This window comes from Varroa jacobsoni, unplaced genomic scaffold (assembly GCF_002532875.2).
Source record: "Varroa jacobsoni isolate VJ856 unplaced genomic scaffold, vjacob_1.0 scaffold_724, whole genome shotgun sequence".
Classification (NCBI taxonomy): Eukaryota; Metazoa; Arthropoda; class Arachnida; order Mesostigmata; family Varroidae; genus Varroa; species Varroa jacobsoni.
Window position 1 is genome coordinate 75,999 of NW_019213626.1, and position 21,190 is coordinate 97,188.

Genomic DNA, 21,190 nt, shown 5'->3' on the forward strand with positions numbered 1-21,190 from the left:
TGTTTTATTTTCCCTTTAAAGAACTAGATATGAATAGATTTAAGAATATCCTACAGTATTGTTTTACTGAAGATTTACTGTAAAAGCATGATTTTCACGAATTTTTGCAACGAGAACAATTTATATTCCGTAATTAATTAATGAAACAACAAAGTATGATGCGTATATTAAGGTGTACCACACAAGTAGCCATAAAGCTAGTATTATAAGTACAAATAAAATTCACTGTACTTCATTTTAATATAATTTATTTTAATTTCCTGTGCAGTACTGCATGTATAACAGGTCCAATAATGTTACTCATGCAAGCTGCTAATCTACACATACGTAACTGAATAGCCAATTTAATAATACTCTTGTCGATCGAAGCAGTTTTCATAGCTGACTGGCACTCCCATTGTCTATAGCGGTTTCAAAAAGTAAAATTTGTACGTCCATTACATTGGTTCCGGTATGACCTATTTTAAGGTGCGTATCATCGTTCCCTTTAAAAAAGTTATACGAGTCGTTGTTGAATAAATAACTCGATGCATCTGCTTTGATCTCGAAGTCGCGTAGGCTGCAACGATGGAAAGAAGTACAGCAACGAAAACTTTCTATTAAAATCAGGTGAAGCTCCGGCTCACTGTACAATCCTTTACTTGTGGCAATGAAAATCACCATAATAGTTTAAAGCAGTCTTTTCAGTCTCTTCAGAAAATCCTCAAAAAAACAGCATATAACATTGTTAGTTAGTAATAGCATTAACAAAAATCTGCATGGTCGAACATGCTCGTTCGTTTTACCTATGTTTAAGTTATTCTACGACGGATAATCTTTCTGTTAATGAAGGGAGATCGACACACCCGAAGTGACTACAGGAAACTTGAAATCTTAAAATTTAGTGTTGGTTTTAATCGATCAACTTCAATATCTTAGAAAAATACAGATTCAAGACAATAATGCAATTGGCCGAGCAGTCTCTTTATCACACAGGCACACACTGTATATACAAAGCGGGTACACAGAACCTATCGTGACACGTGTTCGGGGCCCTATGCTGCTGAAAGCAAACAGCGAATTATAGACAGCTGCCCGGAATATTCCAGCAGTGGTTAGCTGCAGAAGTTAACAGGTATACGACTAGTATTTACTGTAGAAGTTTATATGAATGCAACTTGCTATAACATCGTAAACACCCCCATTAAGCAAATAAGTTTTGTACGTTCGATTGCTACGAACAGAGTGTTTTTCTCGGCCCATAGTAGAAGGCTTACATTTAAAACCATCCGCAAAGGACTGTGAAATATCCCATATAGCAAATTAGCAGCCACCAGTCACGGAGACCATAATTCTGACTCGTTCTGTCTGCCTCTCCTAGAACCCTAACAGGTGTATTAGATTTCTGATGTAGAAAATGACTATTGAATTTAACCTCGGCACTGGTCTAGTAATCGGACCTTTGAAAGTATGAGTGCAAAGCCTACGGCTTGCAAATGTGTTGGATAGACCACCCAGACCTTACAATTCACTGAGTGGCTTCTGTTGACCAAAACGGCGTAAAAATAATTAGTGCAATCGAATCACCGGTGGAATTACAAATGTTTAAAATCGTTTGAAACGACATCGGATGGCCAGCTCTCAACCTAAAATTAAATGAATATTCTGATACCTATGGTACATGTGAGACATGAGTACATGAAATTCTAGCTAGAAGTCTAGAAGTTGTTAAAGCATCGGAGAGACGTTAATAACGTTGCGTTAAAAAGCTTACGATGCGATGTGCACAAAACGATGAAAAATACATTATTTGCAAACTACGATCCTACGAATTATCGCGCTGCTTTCTCATAGGTTTCGCTACAACTTCACTATCCTCCTCGCTAGCCATAGGCTGGCTTTCCGGAGTCACGTACGCTCCAGTTTCTAATTCCGTATTCAAAACCAACACATGCGGCCATACTTGCATTTGTTTCTTATAAACTCACGTGATAAGTTTTTGTGTAACATCGTATAAATCATCGGCGTTGTACCATACGGGTGAAACAATCAGTGCTGATCATGTACAGCACAGAAATTACTTACCGCTCTAGAGACTTTCTCAAAATTTAATTAAGGTTAACAACTTGTTGTATATTATGTGCATTGGCTAATAAAATAGGCCACAAAAAAATAGTAAAGGCCAAAAAAAGTTTATACCTGAATGCCCGTTACTTGGAAACAGCCGAAAGTGTCCAGGAGTATTAGTACTTAATAACTGCTTAAAGAGTTTGCAAATAAAAATAAATTTTGCATATTAGATCAATTCTAATTCATTAATAATCAGCATTAATTAATTAGAAATTTCTGAAACAGGCGCTATTACAGTGACAATTAAGCTGTAAACTCTCATCGTTCCTTACCCATATTTATAAACGAACACTTCGCCCACTCCTAATGGCAGCGCAAATCTAGCAAAAACAACTGCAACAACCGACTATGATTCATTGATTAGGTCGATGGAAAAGCAAAACTTACACCTAAAAATGCTAGACCAGCCTTTAAAATATGGATCGTAGATGCATGTCAAATAAACCAATTCGAAGTGGAGCCATATCGACGCAATTCAGTAAGGGCCTAAATATAAAAATTAGCCCTCAATATTAAAACAAGTAGATAAATTCATAATAATGATTACTAATTCTCGTTTTATTGCATGATAAATCTATTGTAAAGCTTTACATTAACCTCATACGTGATGACACTGTATTTTGATCAACGACTGCACCAGCGGCGTCTGTAGGACCGTCGATTCCATCGGTACCTGCAGACAGGAGAACAACGTCCCTATGGAAGCCTTCTAAAGCTATCGCAGCCGAAAGGGCTAATTCCTGGTTACGTCCACCAATTCCCGTTCCTGAAAGTAATAGAAGATAGTTGACTAAATACATACGCTTGCATTTATTTTAAGCATGTTTTGCGTACCCAAGCGGCATTTCTATAATAATTAATAAATATTCTTTTATTTCTCTCTATTTAAAATATTCAACCGAGTTTAAATTCGAACAGTTTTAACAGATATGGTCAGGCAGATTGGCAATAGTGTGTTTCAGCCTTTGGGGGCCATACCACTAATAGCGATGTAAATTTAGAAGTCGTATGCGCAACGGTTAATAAAAGTTGGTATATGGTAAACGTTTCATACCAGTAACTTTCACGGTTGTTTCACCGCCAAAGAGAACGCAGACCGGTGCACCCTTAGGCAGATTTTTCAGCTGCTCGTGGATCACTTCATTAAGATTAAGATTTGAACTGTCTCGGTCCATTGCGATTCTGAAATGGAATTTTTGATAAGTGGTAAGTTTAGTCAATGATTCGGGTCATAAAAATGTTACCCACATTTAAAACAAAACTGTCATCACTTCGTGCCCTTTTAATAAGTAGTCCAAAGAAAGTGGTTAAGTATTTGCCCGTGTACGACGTCCATCTCTAATAATGGTCTTCAAACACGTTAGAAAAAAAGCTTCAAAAATTATACTTGTTTTTATACCCAATAGACAATAGTATTGTTCTTGTGCACTTCCTACTTATGTATGCTGGTGAATAACATTTACACTTTTTCCTAGTCGATATTTTCAAGATTTTTCGATGTCAAGATTGACGTAAATTTAGTGCAACATGACTTATTACTTTAGCTTTAAGACTGAGCTATCTGCTTTAGCAATAAGAAGTTATTTGATTATATCTATTTAATTGTCCAAAATATTTTTTTTTTTCGCAAAGTAACATATTGTATATTAGGGTCGCAGAAAATTTTGCGACCCTAATATACAATATGTTGTTCAAAAAGCGGCCGGTACCTTATATTAATTTTTTTCCATAGTAAACATTTTATGACACTGAGTAGCGCTCGTTGCGCAGCTAGTAAGGATAATGATCACTTGTTGAAACAACTGCGTTGATCGATAGTCATGGCCTCCCACAGAAAACAGACGGTCAAAGGTAACTAAAGAGTTATCAGAATTCTACTTAAATGTTATGAATATTAAAGGCTTCTTTTTTTCACCCAAAGAAGCGAAAAAGAAGTCTAAAAAATCTTATAAGTAGATCAGTACAAACAAGATTACTGCAACAAGATTAAGAATTAAGTGACGCTCCAGAAAACGCATGTTTTTATCTAAAGGATCCTCAGCTCATGGTGCTACAGAACTAGCTTTAGAAAAGGGACTAAATACTATTATTTATATGGCATCTGTACCGCAATAATAAACACCGTGCATCACATCGGGTTCATACTAAGCAGCCATTTGTCGTCAACCATTACTATATCAATTGTGTCTTGAGTAGCCAGCACACAAATTGGTTAATTTAGCTTAAATTTAAGTTTCTGTACGCATGCAAACAATTCGACGTAAACCTCGTAGGAGGTTTTAGATCTTCGTCTGTCAATAACGATAACGACAGAAATAATAATAAGTAATAATAAAGAAAATGTAGCAATATTTCTATTGTTCAAGTTATAACGCAATAAAACATTTAAACATCATATTAAGTGAGATAACACCTACCTTGCACTACGACCAAAATATATGCAACATATAAAGATCCCGTTTGAGAACACCAACAGAAAATATTGTTTTATTACGAATTTGGAAGTTTTGCTCAGAGTGATTCCGCATAAAAAAATCTTGTCATTTGAAGTATTCCAGAAAGTCAGGCCTCACCCAGCAATTTCTTTATAACTGATGAGCCGAAAGAGTGTTAACAGCAGATTTGGCACTTACGTGTTGACATAAAAAAAAATAGACTAAAAAAAAGTAGAGTTTAGAGAACAGCTATTGTATTATTGTAAAGCCACTTCAGTATCGTAAAGTAACACACATAATACTATTTCGTAATACCGACTTGGACATATTATTCGGCTTCGTTCTTAGTTTTATCGAAATTGGCCACTGATGTGTAAAAATGATGTAAAACTACATTAATAGAAAAACCTATTAGAAACGGTGGAAAAGAAGCGGAGATCAAAAACTAATCAAGTTCATCAAAATAAAATAACAGTAAAAATTCTACATAAAATGCGATTGAGATTATTATTATGGCTTATAATTTTACGTTTAAATAATTAAATTATACCTTTTTATGGTCTTATGTAGTTAAGCCAGCCACTTGTAACTTATATTAAAACTGAATTACATTTAATTTAAGTAAATGCTACGTCCTTAATGTCTCAAAGACAAAGATGCAGTTCTGGAATCTACATGTAACTACGTACTTAACAATATCGCGTCCCACGTTACGCGCCTCACCACACAAACGATCTGTTGCTATAACCACGTGATAACCGAGACTAAGAGCCTCCTCTTTAGCGGCTTCCAGAGCGATTAAATTAGATCCGATAATATGATTTTCTACGGACGCGAATTGTGGCTGAGGCGCAGAGGATTGATTAATCACACCTGCCAATTTTTCATTGACTTCTATATTGTACCTGCAAATCAAAGTTTTTCAGCAAAATCATACAAGTAGAATGTAAGCGAGCATATTGTATGCCACTGCTATAGTTTCGCATCAGCACTTACAAAACAAATTATAAAATTATAATACACGGCACCCCTCTCTGGCCACTTGGTATTGGAGGTTGGTATTGAAGCATCAAATATATGGACAGTACATGAATGAATAATTGGAAGTGAAAATAGATTTACGCTTTAATAAATCACAAAAAAAATCATAACAAATAAATAAAGATCAAGCCAAATTAAGCTCATGTAAGGTTCATTTATAACGTACATTCCACGTAACGTATATTCCAAAGGTCTATTAGTTGCGGTTATTTCGCCAGACCTTGTCAGTTTGTAAGTTACTGCTCTGTTTACCAGACGTTCGAAATGCGCTAAGAGGGTAAAAAATTACGTATGTTCTCCGCACAGCGCCAGCGTTTCTTTTCCTATCTAAGACATCTGATCTGACATCAGATAGGAAGAATAGCAGTTAATTTAGACTTCGAAAAAATATCCTGAAGCCAAACGAATCTTACACTTTAACCAAGTAAACCAGAAACAGCGTTTTCCAAGAGCCTGCGAGCGTGGCTTGACGCATTTCTATCTAAATATGTTAGAACGGTACTCGCCGACAATGAATTCCAAGCAACCAGCAGGATCCGGTAGACATCGCCATGCGCGAAATAGAACCGCGCATATATCGTCAACACAACGCAATCACCGACATTTTAGATAGAGCAGTCGAACGGCGGCTTTCGGAATAATATTCAAACACATTGATCTGTGGTCAAATAGTGGCCTTACTGGTAAAATGGAAAGAGGAACAAAGCTCTGGCATGAAATATAACTTGCGGGACGATCTATACTGATAAACCATGGTTGAAATGACCTATACTATTTACGAACAAAAAGGTTTGTGTACTTTTGGTCTGAGTAGTCAAGGAGGGGGGCAAGTCTGAGGCAGGCTGAGCTAAGCGTCACAAAAAAGATAATGGCGTTATTAATAATAAAGTATAATTCATATGCTAATGTGTATTATATTCAAGCACGAATTGTAAAATGTTATAAAGGAAGATATAATGTTGTTAAGATATCATCTGATTAAAATAAAAGGGCAATAATTATACAAAAGCAACCTGAGAAGAATTTCTGCAGCATCTTCAATGCGCCCAGTGGGTAGTGGAGGAACTGTAGGGCCGCTGGCGATAAGGTGTAACGGTGAACCGATTATGTCCGAGAGAATTAAGGATATTACGCGCGCTCGCGTCCGTGCCAAAAGTTGACCACCTTTTAGAGCTGATAAACGGGTCCGCACCGTGTTAATTTCTTCGATTGAAGCTCCGGCTCTCGAAAGAGCGCGGATAAGGTCCTGTTTTTCAGTAAGTGTCACAGGTGATTTTGGCAGCGGAGCAAGTGCCGATCCACCGCCTGTGATAAGTACGAAGAGAATATCTGTTTCGGTTAAAGACTCAATCATCTGAACGATTTTTTGAGAGGCCAACAAACTTGACTCGTCCGGAATGTTGTCCTTTGCACCCTCGATCACCTACATTAATACAAAAAACATGCAATTACAGCCAGTCAACAGTGGCTGTTTCGAAATGGCAACTAAATTAGAGCATTTGACTAATTAATGGGTGATTCATTTTGGAGGTTTTGGAGTTCGATACGGAACTACAGATTAGTTGGATTAAATCTGCAGCAAATCCGTTGATAGTGATTAAAATTAAATTTTAAAGCGTACCATTTTCTGTTTCTGAAGCGCATAATCACAAACGGCAATATATAAGACGCAAGGTTTGTTTTGAAACAGAAAGAAAGTATAAGCTTTCCAATGCAACAGAGTACGAAACAAAGGAGTAAACGAAATCAAATAAAGTTTCACTCAACAATTTCTGAGTACATAACACTAAGTAAATTATAATAAAAAAAAGCTTTGGAGCACAACATTACTTATTTAATGTGATAGTAAATGGTTTTTTACGTCAAAATTTGTTTACTGTTAAAAAATTGGGGCGACTAACACGAATCCCAGAACAGACGGGGGCTTGAAGAAGTCAAACTGAATAAAACGTCGTCGGGTTTTGGTGAACAAGGCCCGAAAACGCAATACACGAGCAAGGCCACACCAGTTGCATAATATTGTTGCCCTTTCAATAAAAGAAATGTATGTATTCCATTGTAAGTAGATTTATGCAAAGATGTGCTTACAGTTTAAAAAGTGATCTGAAAGGCAAATGAAATCGAGGTGGGATAAATACTGTGAAAATTATAGTTAGAAAGATGAAATTTATATAGAAGATGTCGAATAAACATGTGATAGCCACAATTTATTTACTAAGAATAATTACTGTTTAGAGCCATCTAATCGGGTAAATCATATACCCTAAGCAAACCACTTTGGTACAAAAAAATAGTTGAATGAGACTGCCTATTAGGTTTTTTTATATAACTAATTACATTTTAAAGCAGAAACGATACAGTTTGCATATTCAGATATATAAGTTATAGTATCTAACCAAGCTACAAATACCTATAGGCAAGTCTACGTGGAAGCACCTCGATTGGATGTTGGGGCAGCCGAGACTTTCTGAAGGCCTGGGTGAACCCGATGGGTACGCTGATGACACCTCGCTGGATGTGGGAGCGTAGAATATTTTGCAACTGTGCAGCCATTGGTGCAACCGCTTTACCCATTCCGCATATAAAAACATTATAATGAGGCTTATATACAGGACTAAGGGGACTGAGACGACCCACCTAAAAACAATCACAAGTTAAGATCATTTCTGATCGCTGCTTCAGTAACAAGTCCTATTGAGTGGTCTTCGATTTCTCTCAAATTATTTGTGCTATTAACTTTCTCAGGATAAGGGGGAAATAAGCTAAATTAAATGAGATTCATTTCATAACCTATAAAAACGTTAAAAAGACATTTTTCGTTTTTTCAATCGAATTGACCAAGTATATATGCTTGAATCGTATTTTTCTTTTAATGCAATATATCTTGGATCGATAAACGTACTGGCTTATACACCAAAAAATAATTTAGCTTTTACTAGGTCCTCAAGTACATTTTTGAATACCTTAATTCACGCTAACAAAGAATTCCAAGCTGGTTTATCACCTTAAAATTGAGTTGATCATTGATCACGTGGATGTTTTTTCGCGTTAGCACTTGCGGTTGTACCGCGTACACAGCTGCATTGAAAATTCGCCGTGAATCCCTATGGAACCGCGCAAGTCTTGGCAGCACGTAGCCCATGCCGACCGAACCAGAGCGCCCAGCCATAGCAGTCTTTTTGCTGAAAGACATATATATACACATAATCAGCAACAACTTTTAAAAAATATAATTGCAATGCACATTGGTCGGTGCACATTCGCCCTCATGCTCGTCCCTTATTCTAGGGGGCAAGTCCCTCTAAAATCATAAATAAATAAACTCCTACACGTGATTTCATTATCCATGGACACTGTTTGAACCTCCCTATTTGGTAGCCAGTGTGCGTTTCAGAAACAAAAGCAAATAATTTGCACAGTTGAGGTCGTTGCCTCTTTCATTCTACCAAAAACACACCCAACATGTTCAAACAGGTCGTTCAAGTAGTCTATTCCGGTTGTTACTTCTTACTTCCTATAAATGGTTACTGCAATATAATACACGAAACCTTATCTGATTATCTACTATCGAAGCAGTAGTGAAAATATAAATTGTCGTATACCTTATGTCCATTAATATCAATAAAAATTATCAGAAAGGTCATATCAGATATTAGTAATTTTTTTACTTTTTTTAAAAGTTTACAGATATAGTCTCCTCATTACGTTATAAAATATTTTGTTAAACTGTAGACATCTTGCGAACATATTATGTGTACACAAAAATAAAAGTTGAATCCGATCATTTTTTAGGCTAACGACTAGTTTTCATTGTGCCATTATGTTTCTCTGGTTTGTTAAATGTTGTTACAGTAAGAGTAGCTCACAAAAACAACCCGAACAATAAATAAGCTTTGATTCAACGCATAAACGGAATATGTGTTTATAATTTAATGCTAAAATGCTGCAACGCACTGCAGTGGTTTTCATAATTAGACTTTAAGATGATTCAGTTTCGATGTACTACCGGCAGTTGTCGTGCTCTAAGCAAGGATCACAATAATCATTATAGAACAGCTTTTCAAGCATTATGATAATGTGAATTATCAGCAATAGAAAGATGCAGGGTGTTACTTTGCCGTCGTTGAGCTTGAAGTCATTCTTCAGTAGTTCCTGTTGTCAGCAGCAAAAGAGATGTTCCTACGAAGCAAGAGATCTAAAAAAAGTATTTGAAAAGCCTAATAACAAGAATTAGTAATGTTGAGCAAAGGTACTCACAGTGTGATCAGGTATTGTGTAAAATAAAAAAAATGTCGCTCTTAAGTATGATAATGACCAAATTCGCACGTTCCATTAATACATTGTTTATAATTTAACATAATTTTACTAGAAAATGACTTTTGCAAACATGAACGACAGTTACTGTAGATTAGAAAAATCGAACGTGCGCAAGAAGCCATTTTGGGATGGACGAATTGGCGGGAAATTGAAAAGTTTGCCTAACTTACTCAGTTACTACTGATCTACTATGACCTAAAACGAGATGAGAGTTTTTGTAGTATAAATAATTAATCTCAAGTACTTGTTCATGATTCTTCAACGCCATGCACTACCCTAGATTTAACAACAGAATTTTAAAATTTCATCGACTACGCCGATAGCAGTTCATAGCTTAGGGTGACCGATTTAATTTGCCACGAGTCCTTCTTAAACTTATAAGAAACCACACAGTTTCATACTTCAGATTTGTTTTAGATGGAAAATCCACATGGAAGAACATGGTGATTAGAAAATTATGCTTGTAGCGATTTTTCGGCCAGAGTTGATATAACGTAGGTACTAGTAAAGAACATATGACGCCTTAAAATACACCGAGACTGATAAGCACTACGTTTCACCCGTTCGCTTCATGAAAAATCATTTCGTCGACGCCATTTGTTGCACGTATGATGATTTCGTATATCATAAACCATTTGTGTCTTACACTGTTCTCGTCCTAGAATAAGAGGAAGACATATGAAAATTACTATACGCTTATTTAATTCAAGTACGTTTATCTTTCTAATTTAAATTATTATTTAAGCCAACTATTGTAAATGAAAACGTCAACAGATACGTGATTGAGACATTGGTTTATAAATTTTTTTTTTTTTGGTAAAAATCATTTTCGGATATCTCTCTTTAAAACGAATGATTTCTATACACAATCATGACCCTATAGCTGAATTCAAAAACTGAAAATACTTAAATATTTTCGAAACTAGTGTTTAACGGTAATGTGAATTTTTCTAATGTCTTTTCATTAGCACGTATTCACCTCGGCGCATACCGTTTTGTTACTCTCCTCTTTGTAGGTTGCGACGAGTGCTAGTATGTATCGCAAACACTAGTTTCGCAGGTAGCTCACCTTCTCACTTACCTATTGTGCATTTAAAAAGATGGAATTAACACAACTGTATGCAGAGACTACTAAAGGTAGGAGCAGTCTTTACGCTACCATTTACAACTATATAAACACGATTAAAGGAGATTCTTCCAGGGCCGGTATCCATTTTTAAGGTAGCCAGGAACGGATATTAATTCAGAAAACGGGTCAGATATTTACGAAATATTATTACCTAATATAGGTACTCGCCACTAGTCATTTAAATCATTATGAAACTCCATGAAGACCTTACTAATTACCACAAGTCAATACATTCTGATTTTGCGGAGACATTTCGATATGAAGCTGTAGTGACCTTTGCGTAGATTTTTATTTGCTGATTCAAGCTAAATTTTGCGGTCGAAAAATATGACTTTGGTTGTCATTGCAAGCAAGAACGAGTTGCACCCGACTGTAGTGAAAAATAGGAAACCAAAGGTTATAGAACAACAAAGATTGTTCCGATCTTTTTTAATGTACGCGACGATTCACATCAACAGGTAGAAGAACAGTCAGCGATTAATACGGCAAAAAAACAGACACGCTTCTATTTCCTGTGAAGACTAAATTATAATGAAACAATTGAAATTCGACGAGTTTACCTAAATACTCTGTTTACAAAAGCGAATTTTCAGTAACTGCTTGCTATTTATTTTTAGAAGCAATTTCTGCATTTTCTAAAAACGAAATATCCGAAGTATCTAAAAATAAAGTATCCGAATATAAAAAGTAGCGAACTGTCTGTCTTTCTATGGGCGTTTGTCCTAGGTCTTAAACGCAAATCGATGTTGTTATCATTATAGAATAAACATATCATAGCAGAACAGAACAGCAGTTTAACCTGCACAGTTTAACAATTATTACCATATATTCATAACACCTTATAAGTAATGGCCTTAAGTATTGTGCTTGGGAATACTATAGTTCATCTGAGACGATACCACAGCATCTCCCTGTACACACGGCTAAGCAACCTTTTGGACTTTCCGTATAACAGTGAAGTCAAGTCTTCGATATTTTCGATAGTACTTTCGAAAGTGCGTACCATCAGACATACGCTTGTGTAGCGTGAGTGGGTCGGTGCACGTGTGAGATACGTGCATGCATATCACATAACACCCTGTGATACCTGATAACCCATACATGTATATGTCGTAACTATGTAAGTTTTTCAGCTGTTAAAAATATACGCTATATAAATATGTAAAAGTGTTGTTAAGTATATACAGCCCAGACACTTGCATCATATTACCTCGTTTTTAATAAAGGCGTCTTTGTATTTTATTGTGAGAAAAAATTTAAGATCGAACGGTGGTGCGGTCAAGCTACTGGCCTCTTCAACTATTCGAATGAATCTTTCGTTCAAATAGTAGCTTTGAAACGTCTATTTAGTTAGTTTCATGGCTTAAAATTGCTGATAATGATAAGAATGTATTCAAGCGCCATTGAGCATCTCGCAAACAATGAATAAACTCTGATCGTACTTTCTGGCATTGCCCGAATGGGTGCACGGAAATAGTCGACCATTTCTTCTATGGTGTAGACTTCGCAATGCGCGTGTCAAGCAGGATAAGAATTATTCAATCATGCATGAACAAGCAATACAATAACATTTTAGAGTCTTTAATGCATTCTGGTACTTTAAAGCCTGTTACTACATTGGGCATTTGTAATTCGCTTTAAATGATGACAATGATTTAACAATTGATCGACATCAAGGGAGGAAAAATTACCAGAATCTGCAGTTTTTGATATTTTTATTTCTCGAATATCAGCCCGTTCTTGAAGTTCGTCGACAATCGCGCACCTGTATATTGAGAGTGTTTGATACGTAAAACTGCCGAGGAGAAAGTGAAACTTAAGGTCCTACAATTTGCGAAAGGATTGAAGATAGAGGACGCTTGCGGCTGAAGCAGGACCTGAGCTTTAAGTTATGGGTTTTCGATTAAAAATCATAGTACTTGAAATACAAACGCTTTAACAAGGCGTGGGAAAGCTCATTCTAAAGAACAGCGTGTGAAAATCGCGTTCCTTGTTATTTCATTTGGTGCCAAATGGATGCGGCTAATACATACCGGTTGGGGCGCGTTACTATGATAATCCCTACTGGAACGTGAAAAAAACTGCATAGTACAGGTGCCTGTTTAGGTGACACGTCAGCAATACGCACTCTTATGCAAGCAGCGTCTGAGGGCTGTTACTTCTTGAGAAGTTAGCGCACTTGGAAATTTTATAGAAATCATTGACTTATTTCCTAAACATGCTTACGCTGCGACTTGAAGATTAAGCCAAAAATTATTGTTAACTCCTTACTACTAACTATTTTTCATCAGCTCACTTTGGGTGAATACAAGTTAAAAACACAGCGTTTCACCTACATCCACATTTCCTTTCTGCTAAACTGAAATTCGTGTTTCCCACAAAATTACATATTTTAGTAAATACCCTCTATACACCGGCCTCAGCATTGAACTACGAATGATGTTTCGGTGCACCGTAATTTCACAAAAAAGAAGTTTTCAGCTGAACTCAATCAGCGCTTCATTTACAGGATGTTTAAGGAGCCTTGTTATCTTACACAAGATAAGCTGAAGATTGGCAATTTCAAAAATAGCCGTTCTCTTCTTTGCGTAAGATAAACTATACCAGTTAAATATATATTCGCAATACAAAAAAGCGAAAAAAAAAATTGAAAATACATTCTGAATTCGTTCCGTAAATACATATTCTATATGTATGCATAAGAACTAAGCGCAAAAATGGTTTCATAGAAGTTCCGAAGCCACCAAGCTTTCGGTGACCTTCCATAAGGCTCTGTGACTTTATATACAGTCAAATATTTTCTCAAAAAATCTACGAAATCCTTTTTCGCGATCTAGGAAAACAAACGTGCGAGGTTAGGTATTGATTAACTATTTATATTTTTTTTATCTAAAAGACCTACTAGATCTAACTATATAGGCATCAACATCTTGCGTTTTGAGCGACTACCCGTTTGCGGACTGCGAACTTCATAGCGTCTGAAAATGAAAAGATCAAATTAGCGAGCAGCTATACAGGGAGAGACTTCCCGAAATTATATCCGCCTGAACGTACTGGACATGGCGCCTCTGATAATTTACGCAAATATCAAACACATTTTTTGTTTTTAGTAGCATTTATTTCTAGAGCTTGGATTTTGACTAAAACTAGGCCTAAGATGAGAACACAGAAAAATCTAGTTGACGATAGGTTGCTCATATGTAAGTATCGCACGAGATGCTAAGGGACGCTTTGCTTAGCTGAATGTGTAATAAAATACTAGAAATTGTGTTGGAAAAAATGTGGGAGAGAAAATAGTTGCATTGCAACCATTTTTTTTTAGTATAAATAGAGTAGGACAGTATGTGGTTAGATGTTGTTATGTTTATGCGAATAGATGTTATCGAAGGTATGTCAATTAAAGCAAGGTTTTACTCAGTGTTATAAGTCGCTTTACGCGTATCGAACCTGCCATTCGTGACTTAAAAATTTGGATTGAGACTGAGCTGTTTAGCTGAGTAACCCGGGTCGATTTTTGGTGAAAAATAATGGTTAGGGTCTGACTGTTCAATTTGGTACGAAATTTATTAAACTACATACCATTTTATTTTAGCTTTATTTCCAGAGGCGTACTAGCTATTATTAGATATTATTTTGATTCGTCTTGCTCATTATTTTGCTTGTAGATTTGTATAATTCCTATGATGACACTGTTGTTTTCCACGGCAAGCCATCTATTTTGATGACTTCATAATATGTTTGCATTGCAACGACCTCGTTCTCTGGGTAGATCCAAAAGTGACGCCAGCTTTGAAAAATTAAGCCTCCGTGATGGTGCAATAACGTGTTCGCCTGTTAAACTTATCGAATGAGGTGCCTACGCAAAGCTGCACGTAGACACACTTCGTTTTGCACTGGCAGCCAGCTGTTCAAAGCAATGCTATTTATTAGCTATTATTCCGGGTTACGGTGGATCTTCTACCTGTGTTGGTTGGTCGAAGATTTTAGAAAGGTCTAATATTTATTTATTTGGAGCATATATTTTATCTGCTGTAAAATACAACAGCATCTGCTTCATGTAAGTATCTTTGATTTACAAGCTCAGCTAAAAGATTATACTTTTCGATACTAATTTTCAACGTTGTTTTTAAACTTACTTACTTTTAGAGACGTCTAAACATCGCATCCTGTTATGTAAACTTTAGATTTCTAGTACGTGTAAAGCTGGAAGTCCACTCAGTCATACTGCCAGCCGGTAGTTTCCCAAACGATCATATAAAGACTTTAGTTATCGCTTTGTGCTCTTGGAAGGGTCGAAAAACACGCCAACAACAGTGTTACCACTTTACGACAAATGGGCTTCGTTATGTTACTAAGACTTAGCTTAGTACGTTGGAATTTACGGAGCCGGTACTAACACGCAGACAAGAGACATTTGATTAATCCGTCTTAGCCTTTTGAGGAAAACTATTTGCGATAGCTAGCCTATCTCCAGCCTCGACATTTTATAAGCCACATCTTCATGTGTTTGATGGTAATGGCTATGTTTTGGTAGAAAAGTTCTTCTCACACGAAACAAGAAAAGGTTGATGAAAAGCCTACAGAGCTTTTTAAGGCCCTGCTTCAGCAACCATAGAATTCAAGAATTTACTAACCAATGCTTGAATAAGACCTCGGTATCTATTCTAAATACTAAAAATTTTCCTTTTGTAAAAAAGCTGCTGAATGTAAACTGGATAGTGCCTAGACATTTCCGTGGTCTCAATCCTATCGCATATGATATGGGGAACTATTTGATAGTAAGATATACACACATGATCTAGGCGTGTACACGCTTTAGAATAGAATAAAGAGATACATATAAAATTTTATTGCAGACCACATAGTGAAACTAATCTGTCTGAATTGCTAAGCTTACCATGCGCATGGCAGCTGAATGTTTGGAAAGACCTTTTTGTTGCAAGGGCACTTTTATTTCTGTTATTTTTTTATTCTATAAAAGAGTTTCGTGGGCCTCACTTAGGCCCTAAAATCTTCTCCCTTTTAATAAAAGTGTAATTATCTGATGAAGACAAGATAAAAATATCGCCATCAAATGACTAACATACGGATGTTCATATTCTTCTTAATTACCAGTAAAAATAGAAAAAGGAACTCGCAGAAAAGAGTTCTGTTTATCTGAGACACCGTACATGTTTTATTAATATATCTATACTTTTAAAATATTGTTCATGTTCTTATAATTAGATTATTTGTCCAAAAGCTTACGTCCTTCTGAAAGAAATTCGTTAAAGCTAGACCTATTATTGACTCAAATACATATGATAGGCTAGTATGAACTAACGCTCCTGTGACGCCTGATCACCAGCCTATTACGCACAATATTGTAATAGTTGGCCATGTAGATCTTAGGTATAAGTTCTTTAAGGAGAATTCTATGGCGACATTAGCAACAATTAAGCTAAATACAAACTATACTAACCTGCCGTATAATTAACGAGACACACGAAAATATGTATAAATCGTACTGAAACATGACTCTAACTAAAAAGCTTAATAAACATTTGGAACTAACACCATTTCATAGACCATCATACTTAATTTTAATACTCTTTGAATCAATCTGTATGCATGCATAAAAGCAAACAAAGAGAAAATATAGTATAATTTTCCCATGGCAAACAAACGGCCGTGTGTCTTTCAACGTGCCTTATTCTTTCCATGCCAGTCAAACCGATTATACAGAGATATACAGAATATACCTACAGAATGTACCTAGCTTCGCCCTTGGCAGGGTAGTTCCTTAGCGTAGTAACAGAGACTCTCGAGCTACTTATTGAATACATGCAGATGGACTACACACATATATGTACAGTTTCGTTTGTTAGAGGGTTGCTCAAGCAAACAGAATCATGTGTATGGTGGCAAAGGGAACTAGAAGCTATCAGCAATACCCTTCGAGTAGAGTTATTGGCATTAATGATATAAATGATTCAATTCATTTTAAGGATTTCGATGAAGAAACATGAGAAAGCTTTGAATGTGGGCGATACAAAAATATACACCCACTCCAATTTTTGATAGGCTATAAATTGTGCGTGGCAATGTTGTACTGAAAATGGGATAGTTATCTCCATGCTAAATGTGCCCCTCGAACGAGAAACAGATACCGCAAACCTGAGTTTTACCAATTTATTCCGCGAACGTCTTAGTCAGAGCTCAAATATTTTGTTACGTCGTTCGTGCGTGGAAAGCGCGAACATTTTCTTTCCAACCTTATATAATTAACACTAAATATAATTAAGAAAATAGTGCAGTTATTATGTAAGTAATTTGGAACTTTCGTACATTTGGTACCTTCACTCCGGGAAGACGACGGAGAAAGGAAGTTTCTGTGGCTGTTGTGTCATAGCTCGAGGCTTTCCTTTAAGATCAAATAACATCGCTGGCGTCGCCGCTGGTAACATCGACAACAATAACTCGGAACGACTTTTATTGGTGACGCGTGGGTTAAATTAGAGCATCCACAAGGACCACATATATAGCGGCACCGTATCGACTGGTTGTTAAAACTACACCTTATTATCCGATATGCGTAGTATCTTATTGTTAACGTACAAGATATCACATAAGTGCCGTGAGGCTTAGCGCATGTAGCAACCTGTAGATAATAGATCATACCCATACTGTTCATTTTACTGTATGTAGGAGCGCAACCCGTGTGTCATGCCCCGTGCTTGTTTTGCTATTAAACACATGTTAAGTCCTGGTGTTCAAACAATACTAATTCCGCAGACAGATTTGCACATTTGATGACATATTGACACGAACAATGCCGGCGGCCGCTTTGACAATGGTGATGCGGCGTTGTCTTCAGATGTAGAAAATAAACAAAAATGCTGCCGTCGATTTGATACTAAACAAGTTAGCATTACGTTCTGTAAAAAAGAAAACTTCTCTCTAGAGGGGAAGATATTTCGCTCATCGACTCTCGCGCAAATCTTCCCAGAAACTAAAAAGCATGCGCCCAATAATTGCTTTGGGGGTCGTTTTGGATCTAATAAATAAACAGACATAGGCTGTTAATAGTTATAATAAGGGAAACGCCCAAGTGTCGACCCCAATGTCTAGCTATAATTTTTATACTATTGTAATATCAACTTCGACTGTACCTGTTTATTGTTTAAACTGATTACTAGAAAGATAACTTGTGAACACTCTGGCGTTGAAGAGGCTGCCTATTTATTTATAGTCATTTCTACACTTATCGAGTGTAGCGCCACTCTTTACCAGTTGGCGCCACTCAGTGGCAATATTTGCCTTTTCTGCTGACTACAGCGGCGTCATGTTTTATTTATGTGTTAGTCGCTTTACACATTATCCTATCTATCATACAAATGAGACCAGGACCATTAAAACGTCACCGGTGTCTTCGCTCGGTTTGATCTTCTTGAGCCTTTATAGTCTGTCTCATTCGTTGCTTCTATTGCTATACCTTGTCCCTCTTCTCCGGCCGTGGTATTCCCTTCCTCCTAGCCATCCCTTGCTAATCCAAAACTTTTTTCTATTTTCTCCTTTTCGCTAATTCGTTGTTCAATTTTTCCTTTTGTTGTGTTGTTCCTTATACGATATTTTCTTCTGCGATACCGCTGCCCCTAGGCCTCGTTCGGCCTTTTTGTCGTAAGATGAACCCTCTGCTATTTTCTTCTTATATCATCAGCATGTGGGTATATCTCCTCTTATCTCTCTACGTCTCAACACGTTTTTCGTGTTGCGGTTTTTTTATCCGCATTTACGATGCAGCTGTGTTTGATCGTTAACGACTATCCGCCCCCTTTTTCTAATGCATCCGTCGGTGCTCTATTCTTTGCGAAATTTGCTGGTTTCTGTGCTCGTTGCCAATTACCTGCCAGTTAATTTAGTATGCCATAAAGTTCTGCTGGAGATACGCCCATTGTCACCTGTGGTGCCGCGTTATGCAATCTTACTATTTTCACAATACGTTTCGCGAGGTAGCCGCCTAGTTGTTGTGTGCTAACTATAGGTCCTTCAAAATTTTTGTTAAAGAGTTCCACAAGCCCGTTACCTTGTAGGTGATAAATTGGGGACTTCTCGACTAGTAGATAACGTTCCATTGTGGGTGGTGATTTTGTCCACTACGCTCCGTTAGTAGGACAGGTTATGTACTATATTTAGTACTTGAGTGGCCAATGCTTCTTAGACCAGCTTGACCTCTGCTTACCTGAAGGAGTAGCGGATTAACACAATCGCGAAGGATTGCGAGTCGGGTACGAATTCGTTTGGTGTATGAACGTCAATAGCCAAAATATTCTAGGACGCCTTTGACGAATCAGTCTCTTTATATTTCGAGTTTTACGTCCGACATCGCCGCTAGAAATTCCATGAGACGACTGGCTGCTAGCGCGAAATACAGTGTGTTTCTGCCCGAATTTCCATAACGCGTTGCTTTTGCAGTTAAATACGTTACCCACTATGCTATCACGGGGACCTGACCGGCCCGTCAGCGAGTGCCATCATTTGCACAGTTGCGTTGTTTAACAATGGATGCACGGAACTTCGTACTGCCTCGTCGATGAACTTGTCAAAGTACGGCCGCCAGTAAAGTTGTCTCAGACGTTGTTTGGTGTTTGTTATGTCGGAGTGAAGATTGTTGTTTGCGATCCTAAAAACTCGCCATATTATTATCTCGGGTCTTATCCTTTTTTATTACAACGCGCCATCAATCATCCCTAATCCCTAAAACAGAGAGGATCACGGAAGTTTTGATGAATTCGGTCGTTATAAAGCACAGTCAGTTCGATGTCCAGTTTTCAGCTTTCTTTTTCTCTCTTCGCACAAAACCGGCTTAAGCATTTCTCTAGTATTAGCTCTTATCTTTTATCGGAGTTTTTTGAGTTCGATCAGTTTTCTGAATGGAAACCTCGACATATCCATTGCGCCATTATTTGGCTTTGTACTATATTTTGAAACTGTAATTTCTTAACATCTTGCCCTGTATAGCTATTCGCATCCCTGCGCTTCCAGTATCCCTCGCTCTTAATATTATTGAAGCTTAATGGCTTTTTCCAAAGTGGGCCTTTTCCCCTAAAAACTATAAGTGTCATTTCTCACATATACAGATACATTACTCTAGTGCTTTTTTTTTCTGTCGTTGAGAGTAGGTGGTGCATTGGCCTCTCGCCGCTTTTGAACTACTACGGCAACGCCGCTCTTAGCCTCACTAAAGTCGGTAATGTGGGTTCATAGATAAACATTCATGCTGAATCGATTATCCGTCTTCCTGTTTTTCGATAGTTCAGGTGAACCTCGCTTTACCTTTTAGAAAAAGTCGTATAGGACTTTCGATGCATCGGATATAGAAACCTGGTGTGTCTAACACGGACTTGACCTGTTATAACGATCGCGGTTCTTTCATTTATGCGATGGCCTCTCGACTATCCAGACCTGGTCCCACTCCTTTTAACTCGATCTTAAAACTCACCAATTCTGCCCTATTCAACACGACAACGCATTCCTTGGCTGCTCGATTCTTTCTAACACTAAATGGTAAATAAACTTAAACTTCAACCTATCTAGAGGTGATGTCGAATTCTGTTTGGAAGAATAGCAGAAGATACAACCGAAACGTTGTGCGTTAGATTTCTGGCCAACATAAACAATTGCAGAGGTCGACGATGCGAGGGTTTCCATACGCTTGATGCCGTCTAGCAGTTTCCTTTTTTAATAACCTGTCACAGTAAAAGCTCCGCGTTGTGAAACAGATAGCAATACTGACATGCTTAATGTTGTTCAACAGTCAGTCTATATATCCTCAAAGTTAGTTTAGACGAATTATAGTTTGTCATCATTGTTTTAGCTACATTATACTATAGCATATTTGTTTAGTTAAGGAGTTAGTAAGCTTTAAATCATTGCAGAATTGTTTTGCTTGTTCCGATTAAGTTATTGAGAAGGTTCTGACTAGTATGCAACATCAGTACTATTTCTAAAGGACTATTGTTACGGAGAACACGGGGTCGTTCTGTGGCCGGACTACGTTGTGGTGTTCCCTGTCAGCCCCGCCGACCATTCCCAGGGATGTCAATCTTTGCACAAACGTAGCATGACTGTCGTATAACTGCCTGAGATCTGAGTCTTTACTGTTTGGGAGCTGCAGTAA

The 21,190-nt window shown here is 37.2% G+C and overlaps 2 protein-coding genes and 1 long non-coding RNA gene across 8 annotated transcripts in view; 1 reads left to right on the plus strand and 2 right to left on the minus strand.

Annotated features, from left to right (window-relative positions):
• Positions 1 to 231: 231 nt before the first annotated feature.
• Positions 232 to 10,003, minus strand: LOC111263009 (uncharacterized). 2 transcript variants are annotated; one of them, XM_022837704.2, is made up of 8 exons: positions 9,843 to 10,003; positions 8,590 to 8,767; positions 8,022 to 8,222; positions 6,599 to 7,008; positions 5,234 to 5,449; positions 3,164 to 3,291; positions 2,707 to 2,875; positions 232 to 559 (listed from the first exon to the last, which is right to left on the minus strand). In XM_022837704.2, exons 2-8 carry the CDS (start codon positions 8,752 to 8,754, stop codon positions 376 to 378), a joined length of 1,473 nt encoding a protein of 490 aa, XP_022693439.1. In that variant the 5' UTR covers positions 8,755 to 8,767; positions 9,843 to 10,003; the 3' UTR covers positions 232 to 375. The 2 variants fall into 2 exon arrangements, with proteins under 2 accessions (XP_022693439.1, XP_022693440.1); XM_022837705.2 differs by lacking the exon at positions 9,843 to 10,003 and adding an exon at positions 9,540 to 9,591.
• A 763-nt stretch (positions 10,004 to 10,766) lies between these two features.
• LOC111263010 (uncharacterized) overlaps positions 10,767 to 21,190 on the plus strand; it is a 39,321-nt gene continuing 28,897 nt past the window's right edge. Inside the window, exon 1 of one of the 4 annotated variants that reach the window (XM_086969415.1) lies at positions 10,767 to 11,039. The gene's annotated coding sequence lies outside the window, so the exon portion shown is untranslated. Of the gene's footprint in view, positions 11,040 to 15,011; positions 15,089 to 21,190 lie in introns of those variants that run through there. The other 3 variants (XM_022837710.2, XM_022837709.2, XM_086969414.1) reach the window with 3 other exon arrangements.
• LOC111263013 (uncharacterized) lies at positions 13,887 to 15,468 on the minus strand. 2 transcript variants are annotated; one of them, XR_015312106.1, is made up of 3 exons: positions 15,172 to 15,373; positions 14,611 to 14,935; positions 13,887 to 14,009 (listed from the first exon to the last, which is right to left on the minus strand). It is a non-coding gene; the product is annotated as an uncharacterized LOC111263013 (long non-coding RNA). The 2 variants fall into 2 exon arrangements; XR_002681978.2 differs by lacking the exon at positions 13,887 to 14,009 and having other exon boundaries at positions 14,571 to 14,935; positions 15,172 to 15,468.